The following is a 16605-nucleotide window of genomic DNA, read 5'->3' as shown; positions in this document are numbered from 1 at the left end:
TAGCAAGTTTTTTGTTCTGAATACCTGAATAATTTGTATAAGCGAGGCATGAGTTGATGTCAGACCACTGGAAAATGATGCTGGTTTGGTAGTAATGGGAGACAAAGAAATGGCAGCTGAACTTATTAAGTATTTTGCCTCAGTGTTCTCTGTGGAGGATACTCGGAGTATGCCAGAAATTCAACAGTGTCAGGGGCAGAAGTGAGTGTAGTTGCTATCACTTAGGTGAAGGTGCTTCATAAGGTGAAAAGTGTGAAGGTAGGTAAATCACGTGGACCAGATGGACTAGGACTGAGGGTTATGCAAGAGGTTTTTGAAGTGATTGCAGTGTCATTAGAAATTATCTTTTAAGAATTACTAGATTCTGGAATGTTTCTGGAGGTCTGGAAAATTGTAAATGCCACTCCATCTTTAAGATGGGAAGGAGTTAGAAGAAAGGAAATTATAGGCCAGTTAGCCTGATTACAGTGATTGGGAAAATGTTAGAGTTCATTATTAAGGATTAAGTTTCAGTGTACTTAGAGGCACATGATCGAGTAGGCCAACATCAGCATGGATTCCTTAAGGGAGCGTCTTTCATGACAAATATGTTCAAATTATTTAAGGAAATAACAGGCAGGAAAGTCAGTGGGTGTTGGGTATTTGGATTTTCAGAAGACAATAGACAATAGGTGCAGGAGTAGGCCATTCGGCCCTGCTATCCAGCACTGCCATTCACTGTGATCATGACTGATCATACACAATCAGTACCCCGTTTCTGCCCTTTCCCCATATCCCATGACCCCAATATCTATAAAAGCTCTATCTAACTCTCTCTTAAATGCATCCAGAGACTTGGCCTCCACTGCCTTCTGGGGCAGAGCATTCCACATATTTACCACTCTCTGGGTGAAAAAGTTTTTCCGCATCTCAGTTCTAAATGGCCTACCCCTTATTCTTAAACTGTGGCCTCTAGTTCTGGACTCACCCATCAGTGGGAACATGCTTCCTGCCTCCAACGTGTCCAATCCCTTAATAATCTTATATGTTTCAATCAGATCCCCTCCCATCCTTCTACAGACCTTTGACAAGATACCATAAATGAGGTTGCGTAACAAGGTATGAGTCCATGGTAGTACAGAAAAGATACTAGCGTGGTTAGAAGACTAGCTGACTGATAGGAGGCAAAGAATGGGAATAAAGGGGGCATTTTCTGGTCAGCTGCTGGTGAGTAGTGGTGTTCCACGAGGATCAGTGTTGGGACCACTACTTTTTATGATTTATGTCAATGATTTTGTGGCCAAGTTTGCAGATGATATGAAGACAGATGGATGGCCAGGTAGTGCTGAGGAAGCAGATTCTGCAGAAGGACTTAGATAGATTAGGAGAGTGGGCAAAGAAGTAGCAGATGGGAATAGTGTAGGGAAGTGTATAGTCATATCCTTTGGTCGAATGAATAGAAGTGTAGGCTATTTTCTAAACAAGGAGTAAGTTCAGGTGCCAAAGGACTTGGGAGTTCTTGTGCAGAACTTCCTAAAGGTTAACTTGAAGGTTGAGTCAGTGGTAAGGAAGGCTAATCTAACAGTAGCAGTCAGTTCAAGAGGAACTAAAATATAAAAACAAGGATGTAATGCTAAAACTTTGTAAGGCATTTGTCAGACCACATTTTGAATATTGTGAGCAGAAAAGTTGGGCTGGCATTGAAGAGTGTTGTGGTAGTTAATGAGTTAACCCTATGTCACTGCATTAGCTGCTCCCAGATGGGAGGAGTTCACATATTGTACTAGCAGCGTTATCAATAAAGTTCAGTTGAATATCCTGCTTGGTGTGTGCCATCCACTCTCCTCAATATTGAACACAACATGGTGTCAGAGGAAATTGGTCGTTGATGATTTCAGGCTTCAGACCAAAGGAGGTCCCCAACAAGAAAGAATTTACAGGAAAACTGTCCTGATCACGTACGTCTATGAACAATATCTAAATTGCCTAAGCTGGTTTGCTAGTTTGTATGCACCATGAGCCAGAGCTGAGAACTGGCCAGAGTTACTTGGCAATGCCTTCAGGCTGCACTGAAAAGTGGAGACATTGTAATAATCTGTGGGCACCTTCCTAGGGAAATGCAGAGAGACACAGACACAGCAGAGAAGTCAAACTCTCAGGTGGAGAAAAGAGGACTTTTGTAGCCCAAATAAATGAAATACTAAACAAACAAACAGAAAACTGGAGCAAACGTCTGCAGTACCTACATCTACTTACCCTATAAAGCTCCCGAGCCATTTGATTTCTCTAAACCAGGGGACTTTGAGAGATGGCTCAGACACTTTGAGAGAGATTTAAGTTTGCAAACAATCTCACTCAGGCTTCAGATAAGCATCAAGTGAGCACACTGATATCTTGTATGGGTGACAAAACAGATGACATCATGGGGGAATTAGGACTGACAGGTGTCAGGAAACGGAGTACAAAACAGTGCAGGACAAATTCACTGAATATTTCATAGTATATATGAGAGGAAACAAGATGCAGTCAGAAAGACTACAGAGATAAGGGACAGTAATGCTCCACTCAAACAAAACATACAAGTGAAACAAGAGCAGGTAAAATGGCCAACTGAAGGAGATGTGGCAAGTCTCCATTCTGTGTCAAAGAGCTTTGTCCAGCAACAGAAGAGAAATTCCACCAATGCAATAGATTTGCCCATTATAAAAGCCAGTGTCACCTAAAAACAGTTCTTCAGGAAGTGAAAGAAGACTATGATTCAGATGAAGACAGAGAGCTTTCCTTGGAGCTCTAGATTCAAAGGGATGAGGCTGGTGTACTTTGGTTGAGTTGCAAAATGAGGCAGTAATGTTCAAATTGGACACAGGGGTAGATGTCTGATCACAAAACAGGTGATGAAAACAGGTATTACAATAAACCAAACAAAGGAAGTGGAGATGGGGACAGGGAAACAAGCTCAGTGTGAAAGGAATACTTTCTACTCCCATCTGTAACAATGGGAAACAATTAAAAGAGAATGTCTGTTGTTTAGAATCTGTTCTCACCACTACTGGGACGACATGCTATTGAGAAGCTGAACCTTATTGCAAGGTTGGCTTTGCTAAACAATGTTAAGTAGAAGGAGAATTATCCAGCGTTCATGGGCCTGGGGGTACTGAAAGAAGAGTACTTTATCCAACTGAAACCAGGAGTGACACCTTATTCTTTGACCACAGTGAGGCATATACTGTTCCCATTGATGGACAAAGTTAAAGCTGAACTTGTGAGAGTGGAGGCGCTTGACATTGTACCTAGAGTGAATGGACGTACTAGTGTGCGGGCATTGTTCCTAATCCCAAGCCAGATGGCACAGTGAGGATCTGTGCGATCTAACAGAATCGAATAATGCAATGAGGTGGGAGAAGTTTATTCTTCCCTCTGCTGAGCAGCCATTGGGTATGTCGGGTGGAGCAAAGTTCTTCACCAAACTAAATACAAACTTAGGGTTCTGGCACAACCATTTAGGTCCTGAGTCACAGAAGCGCACAACCTTTATCACACTATGTGGATGCTTTAACTTCAAGAGACTCCCTTTTGGCATCTCATCAGCCCATGAACTCCTTCAGATGAGGATGAACCAGATTTTGGAGGGACTGGAAGGAGTCGTCTGCCACATGGATGGTACCATCATCTTCAGAGGCTCAAGTGAGGATCATGACAAAAGAGAAGAAGCTGCCGTGGAGAAACTGAAACAGATTGGAATCACCCTGAACAAAAAGAAATACAAACTTGCAAAGCTGGAGGAGAAGTTCTTAGGCCACCAACTGTCCTCAGAGGGAGTGCAACCAGATTCGGACAAACTGGCAGGAGTTTGGAACATGGAACAACCTACAAATGTATCAGAGATCGCAGTTTCTTTGGTATAGTAAACCAGTTGGGAAAGTTTATTCCAGATTTGGCAGAGAAAACAAAGCCACTACCTGACCTCTCTCAGAGAAACATTTGGACCTGGACACACCACTGGAAAAGTCATTCTAATCACTTAAAGCATAGCTTATCGCTTTGCTGACATTGGTATTTTTTAATATGAACAAAGCAAGCAAGGTTTCAGTAGACACCTCTTCCTTTTGTCTGGACGGATGGCTCATATAGCACTGCGGTGGTGTAAGGGAACTGGTGGCATATGCATCAAGAACATTGATTACTATTGAACACTGTGATGCATAAATCAAATAGGTATGGAGAGATCACAAAAATGGTATTGGTTATACACCCAATTACTTTATCTTTTAATTTCATTATACAGTTAGCCCTTCTTATCCGTGGATTCTGCATGCGCAGATTCAATCAACCGTGGATCGGGAAAACCCAGAAGTTCTCTCTCCAGCACTCGGTGTTTGAGCATGTACAGACTGTTTTTTCTTGCCATTATTCCCTAAACAATACAGTATAACAACTATTTACGTAGAATTTACATTGTAGTAGGTATTATAAGTAATCTAGAGATTATTTTAAAGTACAGGCAGTCCTCAGGTTATGAATGTGTTCTCTTCCTGAGTCCATCTTTAAGTCGGATTTGAAGTCGGAACAGGTACATCCAGTATTATTTAGTAAAACATTTTTCTAAGTATATAGTATATACTTTAACTTTCCATGCATATAAAACTGAAGAAACTTACGTACTTCAATAATTAAACCACTGCGTTGCTTAGTAATAATTGTAGCTTTCATCGGGGCAGGGCCTTTCTCATGCTCCATTGAAATTGTTCCGATCATTGACCGACCGTAGCCTAACGATTTTCCAATGACCAATGGTGTTTCACCTCTTTCTGATCTCTTTATTACTTCCACCTTATTTTTAATCGTGATTGTGATTATTTTCGTGAACAGAAACACTGCAGATTCAGAGCTGCGCCAGGTCCTAATGCCCACCACCCTGAGCCAGGTTAAATAAGGGACTTGATCATCTGCGATTTTTGGTATCTGCGGGGGGGTTCTGGAATGAATCCCCCCATGGATAAGGAGGGCTGACTGTATAGCAACTTATAATAATTTTTATGTCTTCCACTGTTCATGACATATGTTCATAATAATAAACCTGATTTTGATTCTGATCTTCTGATCTTCCAATTCTGATGCTCCAAAGAGCAGGCTTGAAGAGCTTACACTTTCTCCTATTTTTTCTGTTTCTTTGTTACACATATGTTATTGGTATTGACCAACAGTGGTATAACTTGCAAGGCAATAGTTGAATTTCATTAAACTTGACAACCCTGCCAAATGGAACAAATAAGACAGGTCAAATGGCTTTGCATTATTAAAACCATATGTTGAAAATTTCATAAATTCACAGAATTATCAATAATCAGTATGCAGCTAAAATGAAGATGTACAGAGAATTGTTCAGTCGGATGCAGTAGCTTATTTCACAAGAGGCAACAGTTGCTCTGTGACTTAACATATCGTTGCTGATGTACTTTTATCTGTGCCTTTTCTGGATAAATCATGATCCTGATTCATCGTGTCATCGTACTGTTGCTGGCAATTCTAAATACTTCTTATATTACAAAGCTGTTATGCTTCTTAAGAAAGCAATAATGTTGGCATATGTCTAAGTACGACTGGGAATAATTACTGGGAAAAATTGCATCGTGGTGTGGCTTTCTCCTGCACAAATAATTTAGAGATGTTAAGGGTGATGATTGGTTTTATTGTGGATGACTACTTATTATCCTGTGGTTGTGTTCCCAAACAGTTACTTGTGGTTTCCTAATGTTTTCAATGGTTTCCTGGATGACACATCCTCTGGTCTCTGGCGAGAAGTCAACAGTTGTCGGTTAGCTGACTCATGCGTTTGACAGACATGCTAGGCATTCCATACTTAATAATATTGTGTTTCATTAAAAACAAATTACTTCAGCATAATTTTATATTGAAGTTTTATTAAGCTGATGCCAATACAGAATCATTATTTTTGATTAATTTTGCACTTAAGTGTTTTTTTTAAAACAGCCCTGTGATGGCAGTGGAAGTACAGAGTACATTTAAGCTTGAACCTGTTAATTAATTGACTTGTTCATCAAGATTTCTCACTGTTTGAGTTGTTAATGAGCAGAATGGGATCTTCACCTGAATCTCAGGGAAATAAGACACACACAGAAAGAAGATCCAGAGAGAAGTTCTCTTTGTTGTTGCCTCATATGCCTCTTCAATTCCTCCTCCTTATACTGCTACTTGGTAAAGGTTATCCTCCCATGGCAATGAAATCATGTGGCACGCAGCTTTGATAATGATGCAAGAGAAACTCCTTGGAAATACTGAATTAAGCCCTCTGAGTGTTCCAGCTGATGAAGTAGCAATGTCAAGGCCCAAATGGTGTAGTGTCCTTAATGCTCATGGCTGTGGTTATAATTTTGCTACAATGATCTCTTTCAGAAGACACTATGGAGCCCTTAATGTAATAATGCTGGCTGCACAAAAGAGGACTAGACAAGTCGCTCACAGCAACGGTCACTATTCATATTTAACTATACAAATTTATGTCACCTGCTGCCCTTGATGGGCAATGCTATCTAGTTTTCATCATCATTAGAACCTACTGATTGAAAGTAAGCATGGATTGTGTTAGCAATGGTCACATCAATACAGGAGGAATTGGTACAAGCAAAATAAAATTCCCTTTCAGCCATTCTTATGTTCTTTCACCACCCCCACCTCCCGTGTTGTGTTCTACATCCACAGCCCCGTAATTGTCAAGTTGCTAGATCCTTCCATTAGGCAGATGCCCTTGCAGAGAAACGTCTGGATACAGGCCATTAGCACTGAGTTCAGAATGGGGCATCCTCCCTGGTCATTCTAGTCTGCATCGACTTAGGCCAGTATTGATGAAGCTTAATAAAACTTCAATACAAAATTCTCCTGAAGTGATTTGGTTTTAATGAAACCCAATATTATTGAGTATGAAATGCCTAGCATGTCTACTAAACACATGGGGCAGCTACCCAACAACTGTTGACTTCTCACCAGAGACCAAAGGATGTGTCATTCAGGAAACCATTGAAAACATTATGAAAGCACAAGTTGCCATCTTTCATGTTCAGATGGTAACTATTTTGGGTGCAGAACTTTTCTATGGATGTATCTACTTAGACCAGTATTGATGAAGTGCCTGCATTTGTTGATATGAAACTCAAGTATGGTTATCACCATGGTAACTTTGTTTGCTGATACAGAACTGTGGTTCGCCGTTCATTGTAGCTGATGTACAATGGATGTTGCAGTCAATTATAATAACATGGATGTTGTTGCGATTCCTGCTCCCATCATGGTCATGATGGCAAAACTGGCGAGAAACTAATGAGCTGACAAACATTGAGAAGTGGAGTCATTACCTTCTAGGATTTAAACTAAAAATACTAATTCTAATTGGCTCATACATGTGGCTCTGCTTCATACACTTACTCATCAAAATTGTAGTTTATTTGTAGGATAATTGTTGTCATGAATGAACTGTATTAACATTCGGAACAGGCACTTGTTCAACGGTCAGATCCCACAAGTGCATTCAAAGGCAAAGGTATAAATGTTCCTGCTGTCTCACCCTGATTTCTTGTGCATAGTTCAGACAGTGGTTTGTATGTGGTTGTCATTTTGACAGTACATGTCTCCTGTGACCTCTGTATGCTTTGGATACTCGCATGTAATATGAATGTAAAGGTGCCATATCAATATTTCGGTGTGCATGTGGCATACAAAAAGCTGTCAAACATTATTTCTCATCAGTTTTATGCTAGTATTTGATCCAGAAACACTACAAAAACAAAGGCTATACAATTGAATTTGTCAGGCTCTCTGTTGCCTGATTCATTTTCACATTCAGTCACTTTGTGCATTTGTTTAGCTTTGTGTTTGAAAGTTTTCACTCCGTGTGATTTTGCTCTTTGGTTGCGTTTTTGTCTGATTTGTACACTCATTCTATCTGACATTGTCTGTGATACTTTCTGTAAACTTTTTCTTTGAATCATCAGTCATTTGCCTTATGGGAGAATTTGCCACATGGATAACATTTTTGTTTTTTTGCAGCATTCAGGGACATATTGTGCATTTCACATTCTAAACTCTTCTTCTGACATCTCCTTTTCTGTTGTCTCCAATGATATTTGCAACGATCAATGCCCATTCTAAGAATAGGTCCCTTTCTGAATGTAGCCTCATTTGTTTCCTCAACTATGCATAGCGCATATAAGCCTGTCCCTTAAAGCATCTCCAAAATTGCATCACTGGGAAAGTTTGTGCAGTTCTGCGATGTATTCAGAAATGCTTTCATCCTTTGGCTGGTTCCTTTTGCAAAATCTAAATCCCTCAGCTATTACTAGCAGTTCAGGGCTCAAATGATTTTGTAAAATTGCAACAATTTCATCAAACGTCTTGCTTGTTGGCTTTTCAGGAGCTACTAAGTTGCCTAAGAGTCGATACATTTTTGCACCCATTAAGCTAAGAATCATGGACACTTCCTTTTCCTCATCCATGTAATTTGTGCTACAATACAGTTCAATCCTCTCAATATATGATTCCCAGTCCTCACTGGCACTATCAAATTCATCAGCTTTCCTGAATAAGGCCATCGTCACGTTATGTTCACTTTAATTTTGCTGGTTGCATATCTCTCACTGTGTACCATGCACTATCACTCATGCATCCCTTTGTTAGTGTCCATGACGATGACTCGTTCTTTTCTCTTTTCTTCTTGCTGCCTCTCCCATTTCCTCTGAATGCTGCCATCTCATAACTGTCAGTGCAGGTGGTGTTCTTCGCTGACATTAAGGCTCTTACTCATTGCCAATTTGTTGTGTCTGTGCAACTACACATCAATTAAATAAAAGCACACACATGGAGGGGAGGTTAACTGTTGTATTATCTTTGCAGCAAGAGACCAACCGATCAATGTACATGGGTAAGCTATCAGCCAATAATTAGTGCTAAGGGGAGTCATTGCACTAAAGAAATAGATCCGTACATTTCGTTTACAATCTGCCACAACATATTGAATTTTATGTTAAGAGTTCATGATTGGATTATCAGCCTCCTAATGGTACCTGTTGAAAAATAATGCTAAATTCAGTATTAAAGACACTTGTATATCTTGTGATATTGTAAGGTAAACTAAAAATGTATAACTTTTACTTTCCCTTTCTTTGGTTTACAGGGATTTTGCTTTTTACAAATGGTTTCATCAATTATGCAAAAACTCGGAAAGTAGCTTCGAAGATCGCCAGCTTGAAAAAGTCCAAGTTCCTTTTCATTTTCTAATGGTAAACAAATCATGCTTTTCTAAATTGTGTGGGACTATGGTTTGTATATAGTTGGAATAGCAATTATCTTTCATTAAAATGTGGAAAGGTTTATTTTTGTATTATGAATAATTCTGCTCTGGTCAGAGAATTTCAAATGAACTGAGAGCCAGCAATATGGTGGACTGAGTAAAAACTAAGTGTCAAGATCTTAAATGGTGGCAAATCCTATCCAATTGAGTAAATTGTGTTCACTCTTTAGCTTATTGTCCTAGTACGTTGGACAGTGATTTAACCTCTAAAAACAATTGCTGCTGTCTTAATCTTGTAAATAATGTTGGGCACCCAGGGGCTACAGTCCTTTAATATTAGTCCTTCATAACTTAAGATGAATTAGTGTAGATGAAAGTTAAGTGCATATATTTAATGTATGGTTGCAAGATTCTCTGCGGTTCTCAAACTTGACTATGAAAAATGTTAATTTAATAATCAAACATGATTGAGTTTTAGTACCCTGGTAGACACAAGTAGGTGTTTCCCTAAATATTTCTCCAATTTGATATATTACTATCTTTTTCCTGATTTTTATTTCCAATTGTTTTAAATTGTGCATATAATATTTATCGCAGAAGAGTGCAAGATATCCTTGATATAAAGCAAAGAATTTTTTTGGTAAACACCATGAGAATTCCTAGCAGGACTCTCCAAAATTGTAGTCATCGGTAGTTCTTTTAAAGTCTTCTGCTCCATTGAGTTGAACACCATGTCAGTTTCATGGCCCCAATATAGAGCCAATCAACTATCTATTGCTTTACCCAGAGGCCATCAGAAAGCACATGGATGAGGAAATTTAATTACTGATGGTGGAAGCACAATGTTAAGAGAATGTGTTGTCTGGTGTTCACTACGAAATAATTTTGCATTATATGAGCTATGTTTATGATTGTTTCCCAGGAATTATAAAACATAAAGCAGGCCATTCAGGTCAAAGGTATGTTACTGTCATAGAGTCATAGAGTAACACAAAATGAAAACAGGCTTTAGGGCAAACTCCTCCATGCCGATCAAATTGCCTACCACAGCTAGTCCCGTTAGCCTTTTTTAGGCTCCTGTCCTTCTAAACCTCTTTTATCCATTTAACTATCTAACTGTCTCTTAAATGTTGTAAATGCACTCACCACTACAACTTCCTCTGGCAGCTCATTCCATATACCTACCACCCTCTTTGTGAAAAAATTGCCCCTCTGGACCCTTGAAATTCTTCCCTTCACATGTTAAATCTATGGCTTCTTGTTTTAGAAAGTTCCCCTACCCCGGGAAAAATGTTATGACCATTCACTTTATCCATGCCTTCAGGATTTCAAATCATTCTCTTAAGTTACATTGGACTCCTCTATGCTCTAAGGATAAAAGCCCCATCCTTTCCAGTCTCTCCATATAATTTCTGACTTCCAGCTCTATTAAACTGTTTGTTAATCTTTTCTGAACCCTTTAATGTTCAGGACATCCTTCCTATAACTAGGTGACCAGAATTGCACACAATACTCCAAAGGTAGTCAGTAACATAATGTTTCAACTCTAGTACTCAGTTCCCTGGCCGATGAATATGAGTATGCCAAACTCTTTCTTCACCATCCTGTGTACTTGTGTCACCCTTTTCACGGAACTATGTATCTGTAGTGCCAGGTATCTCTATTCTACAATATACTCTAAAGATCTACCATTCACTATGCAAGTTCTACCCTGATTTAACTTCCCATAGTGCAAAACTTTAAACGTACCTGCATTAATTTCTATTTGCCATTCCTTGGCCCATGTTCCCAATTGATTTAAATCCTCGATAGCCTTCTTCACTGTCCATTATACCACCTATTTTGATGTCATTCACAAATTTACTAATCATGCTTGTCACATTCTCATCCAGATTGTTAATATAAATGGCAAATAACATGGACCCAGCACCAATCTCTGTAGCACAACACTGGTCACAGGACTCCAGCCTGAAAAACAATCCTCCGCCACCAGCCTCTGACTTCTACCACCAAGCCAACTTTGTATCCAACTGGCTACCTCAACTGCAATCCTTCTTGGATCTGTCTGGCATGTGGGACTTTGTTAATGATCTTTTTGTAATTCACATAGACAATGTCTGCTGCCCTGCCTTCATCAATCTTCACGGTCACCTGTTCAATAAACAAAATCAAATTCATGTTACATGATTTCCAATGGACAAAATCAAGTTGACTATTCCCAATCAGTCTTTGCCTTTCCAAATGTATGTAGTTTATCTTTCAGAAATCTTTCCAGTAACTTTCCTACTACTGATGGTAGGCCCACTGGCCTATAGTTCCCTGGCTTGTTCTTGAATAAGGCACAAAATTAGCCCGCACCCACACCCTCCAAGTCTTCTAGATCCTTTGATTATCACTTGGGACTTGGAATCTGATAATTCCCAAAAAAAAGCTTTTAAACTTTTGATGCTGTTTCAAGTTTGAATGTTTAACTTTCTTAAATGGGGATATTAGCCCTTTTATTTATACCAGTTTTGTTTGCCATGAAAATTTACAGTTCACAAGCCTGGAAATTAGTCATTAACCAATATGATAATATGCATGTGCCACTGAATGAGGACATTCATTTAGTGTGCACGGCTAATCATCTGCAATGCTCTGAAGTAAAATCCTTTTGGGAATTCATCTGAAAGAGAAAAAGATTATAAAATTGAAGTGTTACCTTTCTGGGAGATCTATTGACCATATCTTGCAACATGTACTGTGTGCAAATGTTGCATCTTGAGGATACAGCCTACTCTGGAGTTCAAGTCAAACATCTGCCTGTCATACTGTCCTATCCCACATATTGGTACCTTCTTGATGGATCCTTCATTGTCATCATGTGGTCCATGGCTCACTGGGAAAATACAGGACAATTTCCTAACTTAGGTACCCAGGGATGAAACAGAAGAACCAAACAGAAGTATGAATGAGGGTTTGCATCAGTTAAAACCTTGCTGGTTAAACTGACTCTAATCCCTTGGCAGCCAAGATGGAAGCTGTATCTCAAAACTTGAAGATTGCACTGTGAAGAAAACAGGAGAATGAGTTTGCAGTTTGTTGACTTGAAGTTCATAGAATTGACCAGTACTACCTGAAGAGTCATAGCTCCATTTGGAACAATCCTTATGGATCTGTAGTTTTGAACATATGATTAGGGGAATTTAGCAGAATTTGTTGCCTTAAATCGTATGGGTTGAATGTGCTGGTAAAAGCATTATCTGGAGATGGTGGCATGCATCACTAGGAAACAATATCCACTATGGTATTCAAAATGAACTTGAACTTGTTAGTAGAAATATCAGAGGTCCCATAAGGTTCTCAAAGACCTCTAATCAATAGGTGAAGTTGCTGTTCTCATAGCTTATCAACTCTTAACAGTGATCAGATCTGTCAGACCATTTTCTTTAGCTGGGTGGAATACAAACTGAAGGAATACTGTAAACCCAGTTTGATCAATTTTATTATGAGGAGCGTAGTTATGCTGTTCAAAAGATGAAGGAAATTTTCCATTTTCAATATAATTCCGTAGAGGAATATATCTTGGAATATCATCCTCATTTATCTATTTAAAATATTGTGTGAGGAGCTGGTCACCTCATTCCAGGAAGGTTGTGGAGACTGTAGAAAGTGCACAGAAGGGGTTTACCAGAATGCTGCCTGATTGAAGAGTATGAACAATAAGTCATTAAATATTATAAGATTGATAAACGGGTTGTTTTCCACAGAGAACAGGACACTGAGGGGAAGACCTGATAGAGGCTTTCAAAGTTATGAGAAGCATAGATAGGGTGGATAGCCAGAATCAGTCAGAATCTTCTCTGTCACAACCACAGATTTGGCAATTGTGCTTGTGAATATGAACACATCAGCTAATTAGTATTTCATTGTGATAGTATTTAATCCATTCATTCCATTGCAGTATTTGTCGAGACTTGGACACAGCTGTGCTCCGCTCTGCATCTCGCCTTGCATGAGAAATTGGACTATTGACTCTAGAGACTAGCGGTATTCATTTTATTCTTAGTTGTTCTTTTCAGTCGCTATGTAGGCTACGCTTTCCATTTGAGGGTTTTAGTTAACGGCCCTGTTTGGCCTAGCATTTACTGTTTTCTTTTCCCTTTAACGCTGTTCACATTAAAATCTGTGAAATGTCGACCAACTTCAGTGTCTCTCACTCCGCACTTGGGCCATATCCGAACCTGGTGACGCTTTTCCCTAGGGCAGAAATGTTAAAAACCACAGGATATACATCACACACAAATTGCTGGAGGAACCCAACAGTTCAAGCAGCATCTACAGAGAGGAATAAACAGTCGATGGTTTGGGCCAAAATTAGAGGGGGAATGTTTAAAAGTAATATGAGGAGCTAGTTTTACCAGGGCGGTAGTGGAAGCAGGCAATTTGGTGGAGTTAAACAGTTTTTTTTTAATGAATATGAAGGGAAGAGAGAATGATATGCATGAAGAGAACACTTAGTTTAAATTAGGATCATGATAGCCTAAATGTGGACTTAAAGGTCTGTCTAGTGCTGTATTATTCTATGTTCTATGTCCTATATTCTATAAATACAAATATATTTGACTGAGTGCAATTTATTTATGAGGTGCAGGTCATGGAGTAATCAATTGTAACTAACGTATATCATGCCACAAGAATTAGCCCACATGCATCCAATCAGGATCTATAGTAACAAGACTTATTTTTATAGAACAAGAGGTGGGGAAAACTGATTTAAGGTCTAACGATATTGCTAGCAATATCAGAAACGCTGACTTTCCCACTGTGTGCTTTCAAAGAACTTTTCTATTTGATAGGACCCTGAGATAATGGTGCTCACAGTGACATTTTAAGCCCATCTAACTACATCTGATCCAAGTTCTCAGCAAAAATGGCATTAGAAACAAGTTCAACAAACGGCTTCGCTCAGTTTGATAAAAATGAGTCTGAATAGAACAGTTTTTCCTTTCACATTGCCCTGTAATGGATTGACCTTTTATGAGGTAGAGAAAATAATGCAGCTACCATCCAGACTTCTGAGGCCAACTGCTCTCCCCTGCTCCCTTCCTTCTCCCGTCCTCCAAGTAATCTTTGAGAACTACACTGAATCAATTTTGTTTCGAGTAGAAACTTTTGTCACAATGAATCTCTTGTACTCACTAGCAATGGAATAACCTGCAGCGCATTTACAAAGATGACATTCTCACTGAGACTGATAACATTTCTGAATGCCAGCCCTCTAGGTAGTGGCATCTGTTCTTCCTCTATTCTCTTTAGCAGCAGCTGTGTCCACAGCATGGTGTCACAAATGGGAAAACGAGACTGAATACAGTCAATTACATTCCACATAATAGTCTAAGTGTACTGTACAACCACATTAGAGATATTGGAATAACGCCTAGATAATCAAGTTCCTTTAAGTCAAGCAAGCTCCACAGCATGCAGTTGAACAAAAACAAACATTTTCACTATAAAAGGATTCACTTATGGGCTATTTGAAATACACATTGGATTTATCTGCAAATCCTTACATTAATATGAATATTGTATTGTGCTGTTCTGCTGAAATATTTAATAGAACACCAATCGGGTACAGTATGCTATACTGGTGAGCACTTCCCTGCCAAGCTTTACTGATGTTAATCAGAGTAACGGCTGGACTCATTTCTGTATCCTCATCAGGTCTGATCGTCATTGTGGTAGCTGTCAGTTTTGATTTGCTGCAGGTGTTCATGCAGTAAATGAGCACTCGGAAAAGGAGTCTTGATGATAACAATTAGTTTCAGAAGTGAAATGGAGTAATAGCCTTTCTCTGTATGCAGTATTGTTTTGACGGACACATGTACGGAGCAGTAATAAAGAAAAAGGCTCCACCCAGACAAGGTAGTACTCTGAAAAATGTCAAGTTCAAAACACTTTGTATTTATTTATCTTTTGACAAAAAGATAAATGTAAAATATCCCTGGCAGATGCATAAGCAAGGAAGGTTAAAATATGTTAAAAAAACAAGTCCTTTTTAGTTATTAACTGAATTTTGCAGTCAACAGTAAACGAGAAGAAAAAATCAATTACTTGCACTTGTTTGGCAACTTCCCTCCAGCTTTTACAATGGAACTTGCAGTCTACAGAAATTCGCTTTGGAATGGAGCTCTATGAAGAAAATATGACATGGCAGGTCTTTATCCCTTCATTAATCAGTCTTAGATGTTATTTGTGACCCTTGTAATCTGAGAACCAGGAAATGAAAGTTAAAATAGTTCATAAAATAACAAATCATCTACAGACATTAGGGCTATTTAAAGAGAAAAAAGATTAATATGGGAAACTGGTAGAAAGCATTAGATGAGGCTTCGGTCAGCTCAGCCATGATCTCATTGAATGGCATTTCAGGCTTGAGGGGTCAGGTGGCCTACCTCTCCTCCTATTTTCTTACATTCTTAACTGAAAAAAAAGGAGGTAGAATTTGTCTTCTGCATTAGCTGCTTAGAAGTTGAGCAGAGAAAGGTGAATACAATGGTAGAGAATGAAAAGAAAAATGGTAAACATAGAAGTCAGGATTTCCTCAGTAAAGTACCACTCTTACTCTCCATTTTTAAAACCAGATCCAGATCTGAAAGGCTTTTTTGCTGGTCATGACCATTCTGTCACCATGTAGAGCCAGATTACAAAGGTGGATCAAAATGAGCCCTGCTTATGAACCCTTCTGGGAAAAGCTTTGCCAAAATTCAAAGGTGCTTCCTTTGTCTATTAACCAGTCTATTAACACTGTCTTTTTTCCAATGCTCTGAAGTTTGGAAGCATTTGAAATCTATTAAAAGCCAAAAGAAGATATCATTTAAGATTTATTAAGCATTTTAAATCAAAGGAAAAGACAACTAAGATCAACTAAAACAAACAGAAATAATTTTAAAAAACTGACTTTCTTCAGTTTCCTTTCTACAGTCAACATTAGACATTGATATGTGAAGACCATGGACCCTGCACCTTCTCAGCAAACTGTTTATCCACTGTCACGTTAACAAGTTCCAGGCACTTACATTTTTAATTGATCAATATCACATAAAAGTTGAAGGAATGAGACTTAATGCATTTCAAACTTAAGATGTAGTTCACAGAGGTTATGCAGTTATAGTTTTAAAATTTCAGTTACACTTCAATGGTCAAGCCCCTACCTTTCTGGGCACAATTTTTGGGGATCCAATGAGCAATTACATGCCAGTTCAATGCTAAGTCCCTTGATGGAAAACTGATAAGGAGCAGCTTGTGGAGCAGATGAGAGCAATTTCTTGATTTCTATTTCTGAC

General features: G+C 38.9%; 1 protein-coding gene across 1 annotated transcript in view; it reads left to right on the top strand.

Annotated features, from left to right (window-relative positions):
* LOC132390839 (NEDD4 family-interacting protein 1-like) overlaps positions 1 to 16605 on the top strand; it is a 110418-nt gene that overhangs the window by 86363 nt on the left and 7450 nt on the right. The window contains exon 5 of the mRNA XM_059963381.1: positions 9164 to 9269. Coding sequence (XP_059819364.1) covers positions 9164 to 9267 — 104 coding nt within the window. The 3' untranslated portion in view covers positions 9268 to 9269. The remainder of the gene's footprint in view (positions 1 to 9163; positions 9270 to 16605) is intronic.

This window comes from Hypanus sabinus, chromosome 3 (assembly GCF_030144855.1).
Source record: "Hypanus sabinus isolate sHypSab1 chromosome 3, sHypSab1.hap1, whole genome shotgun sequence".
Classification (NCBI taxonomy): domain Eukaryota; kingdom Metazoa; phylum Chordata; class Chondrichthyes; order Myliobatiformes; family Dasyatidae; genus Hypanus; species Hypanus sabinus.
The sequence above is the reverse complement of the archived record's forward strand: the minus strand, read 5'-3'. Positions and strand labels throughout refer to the sequence as shown.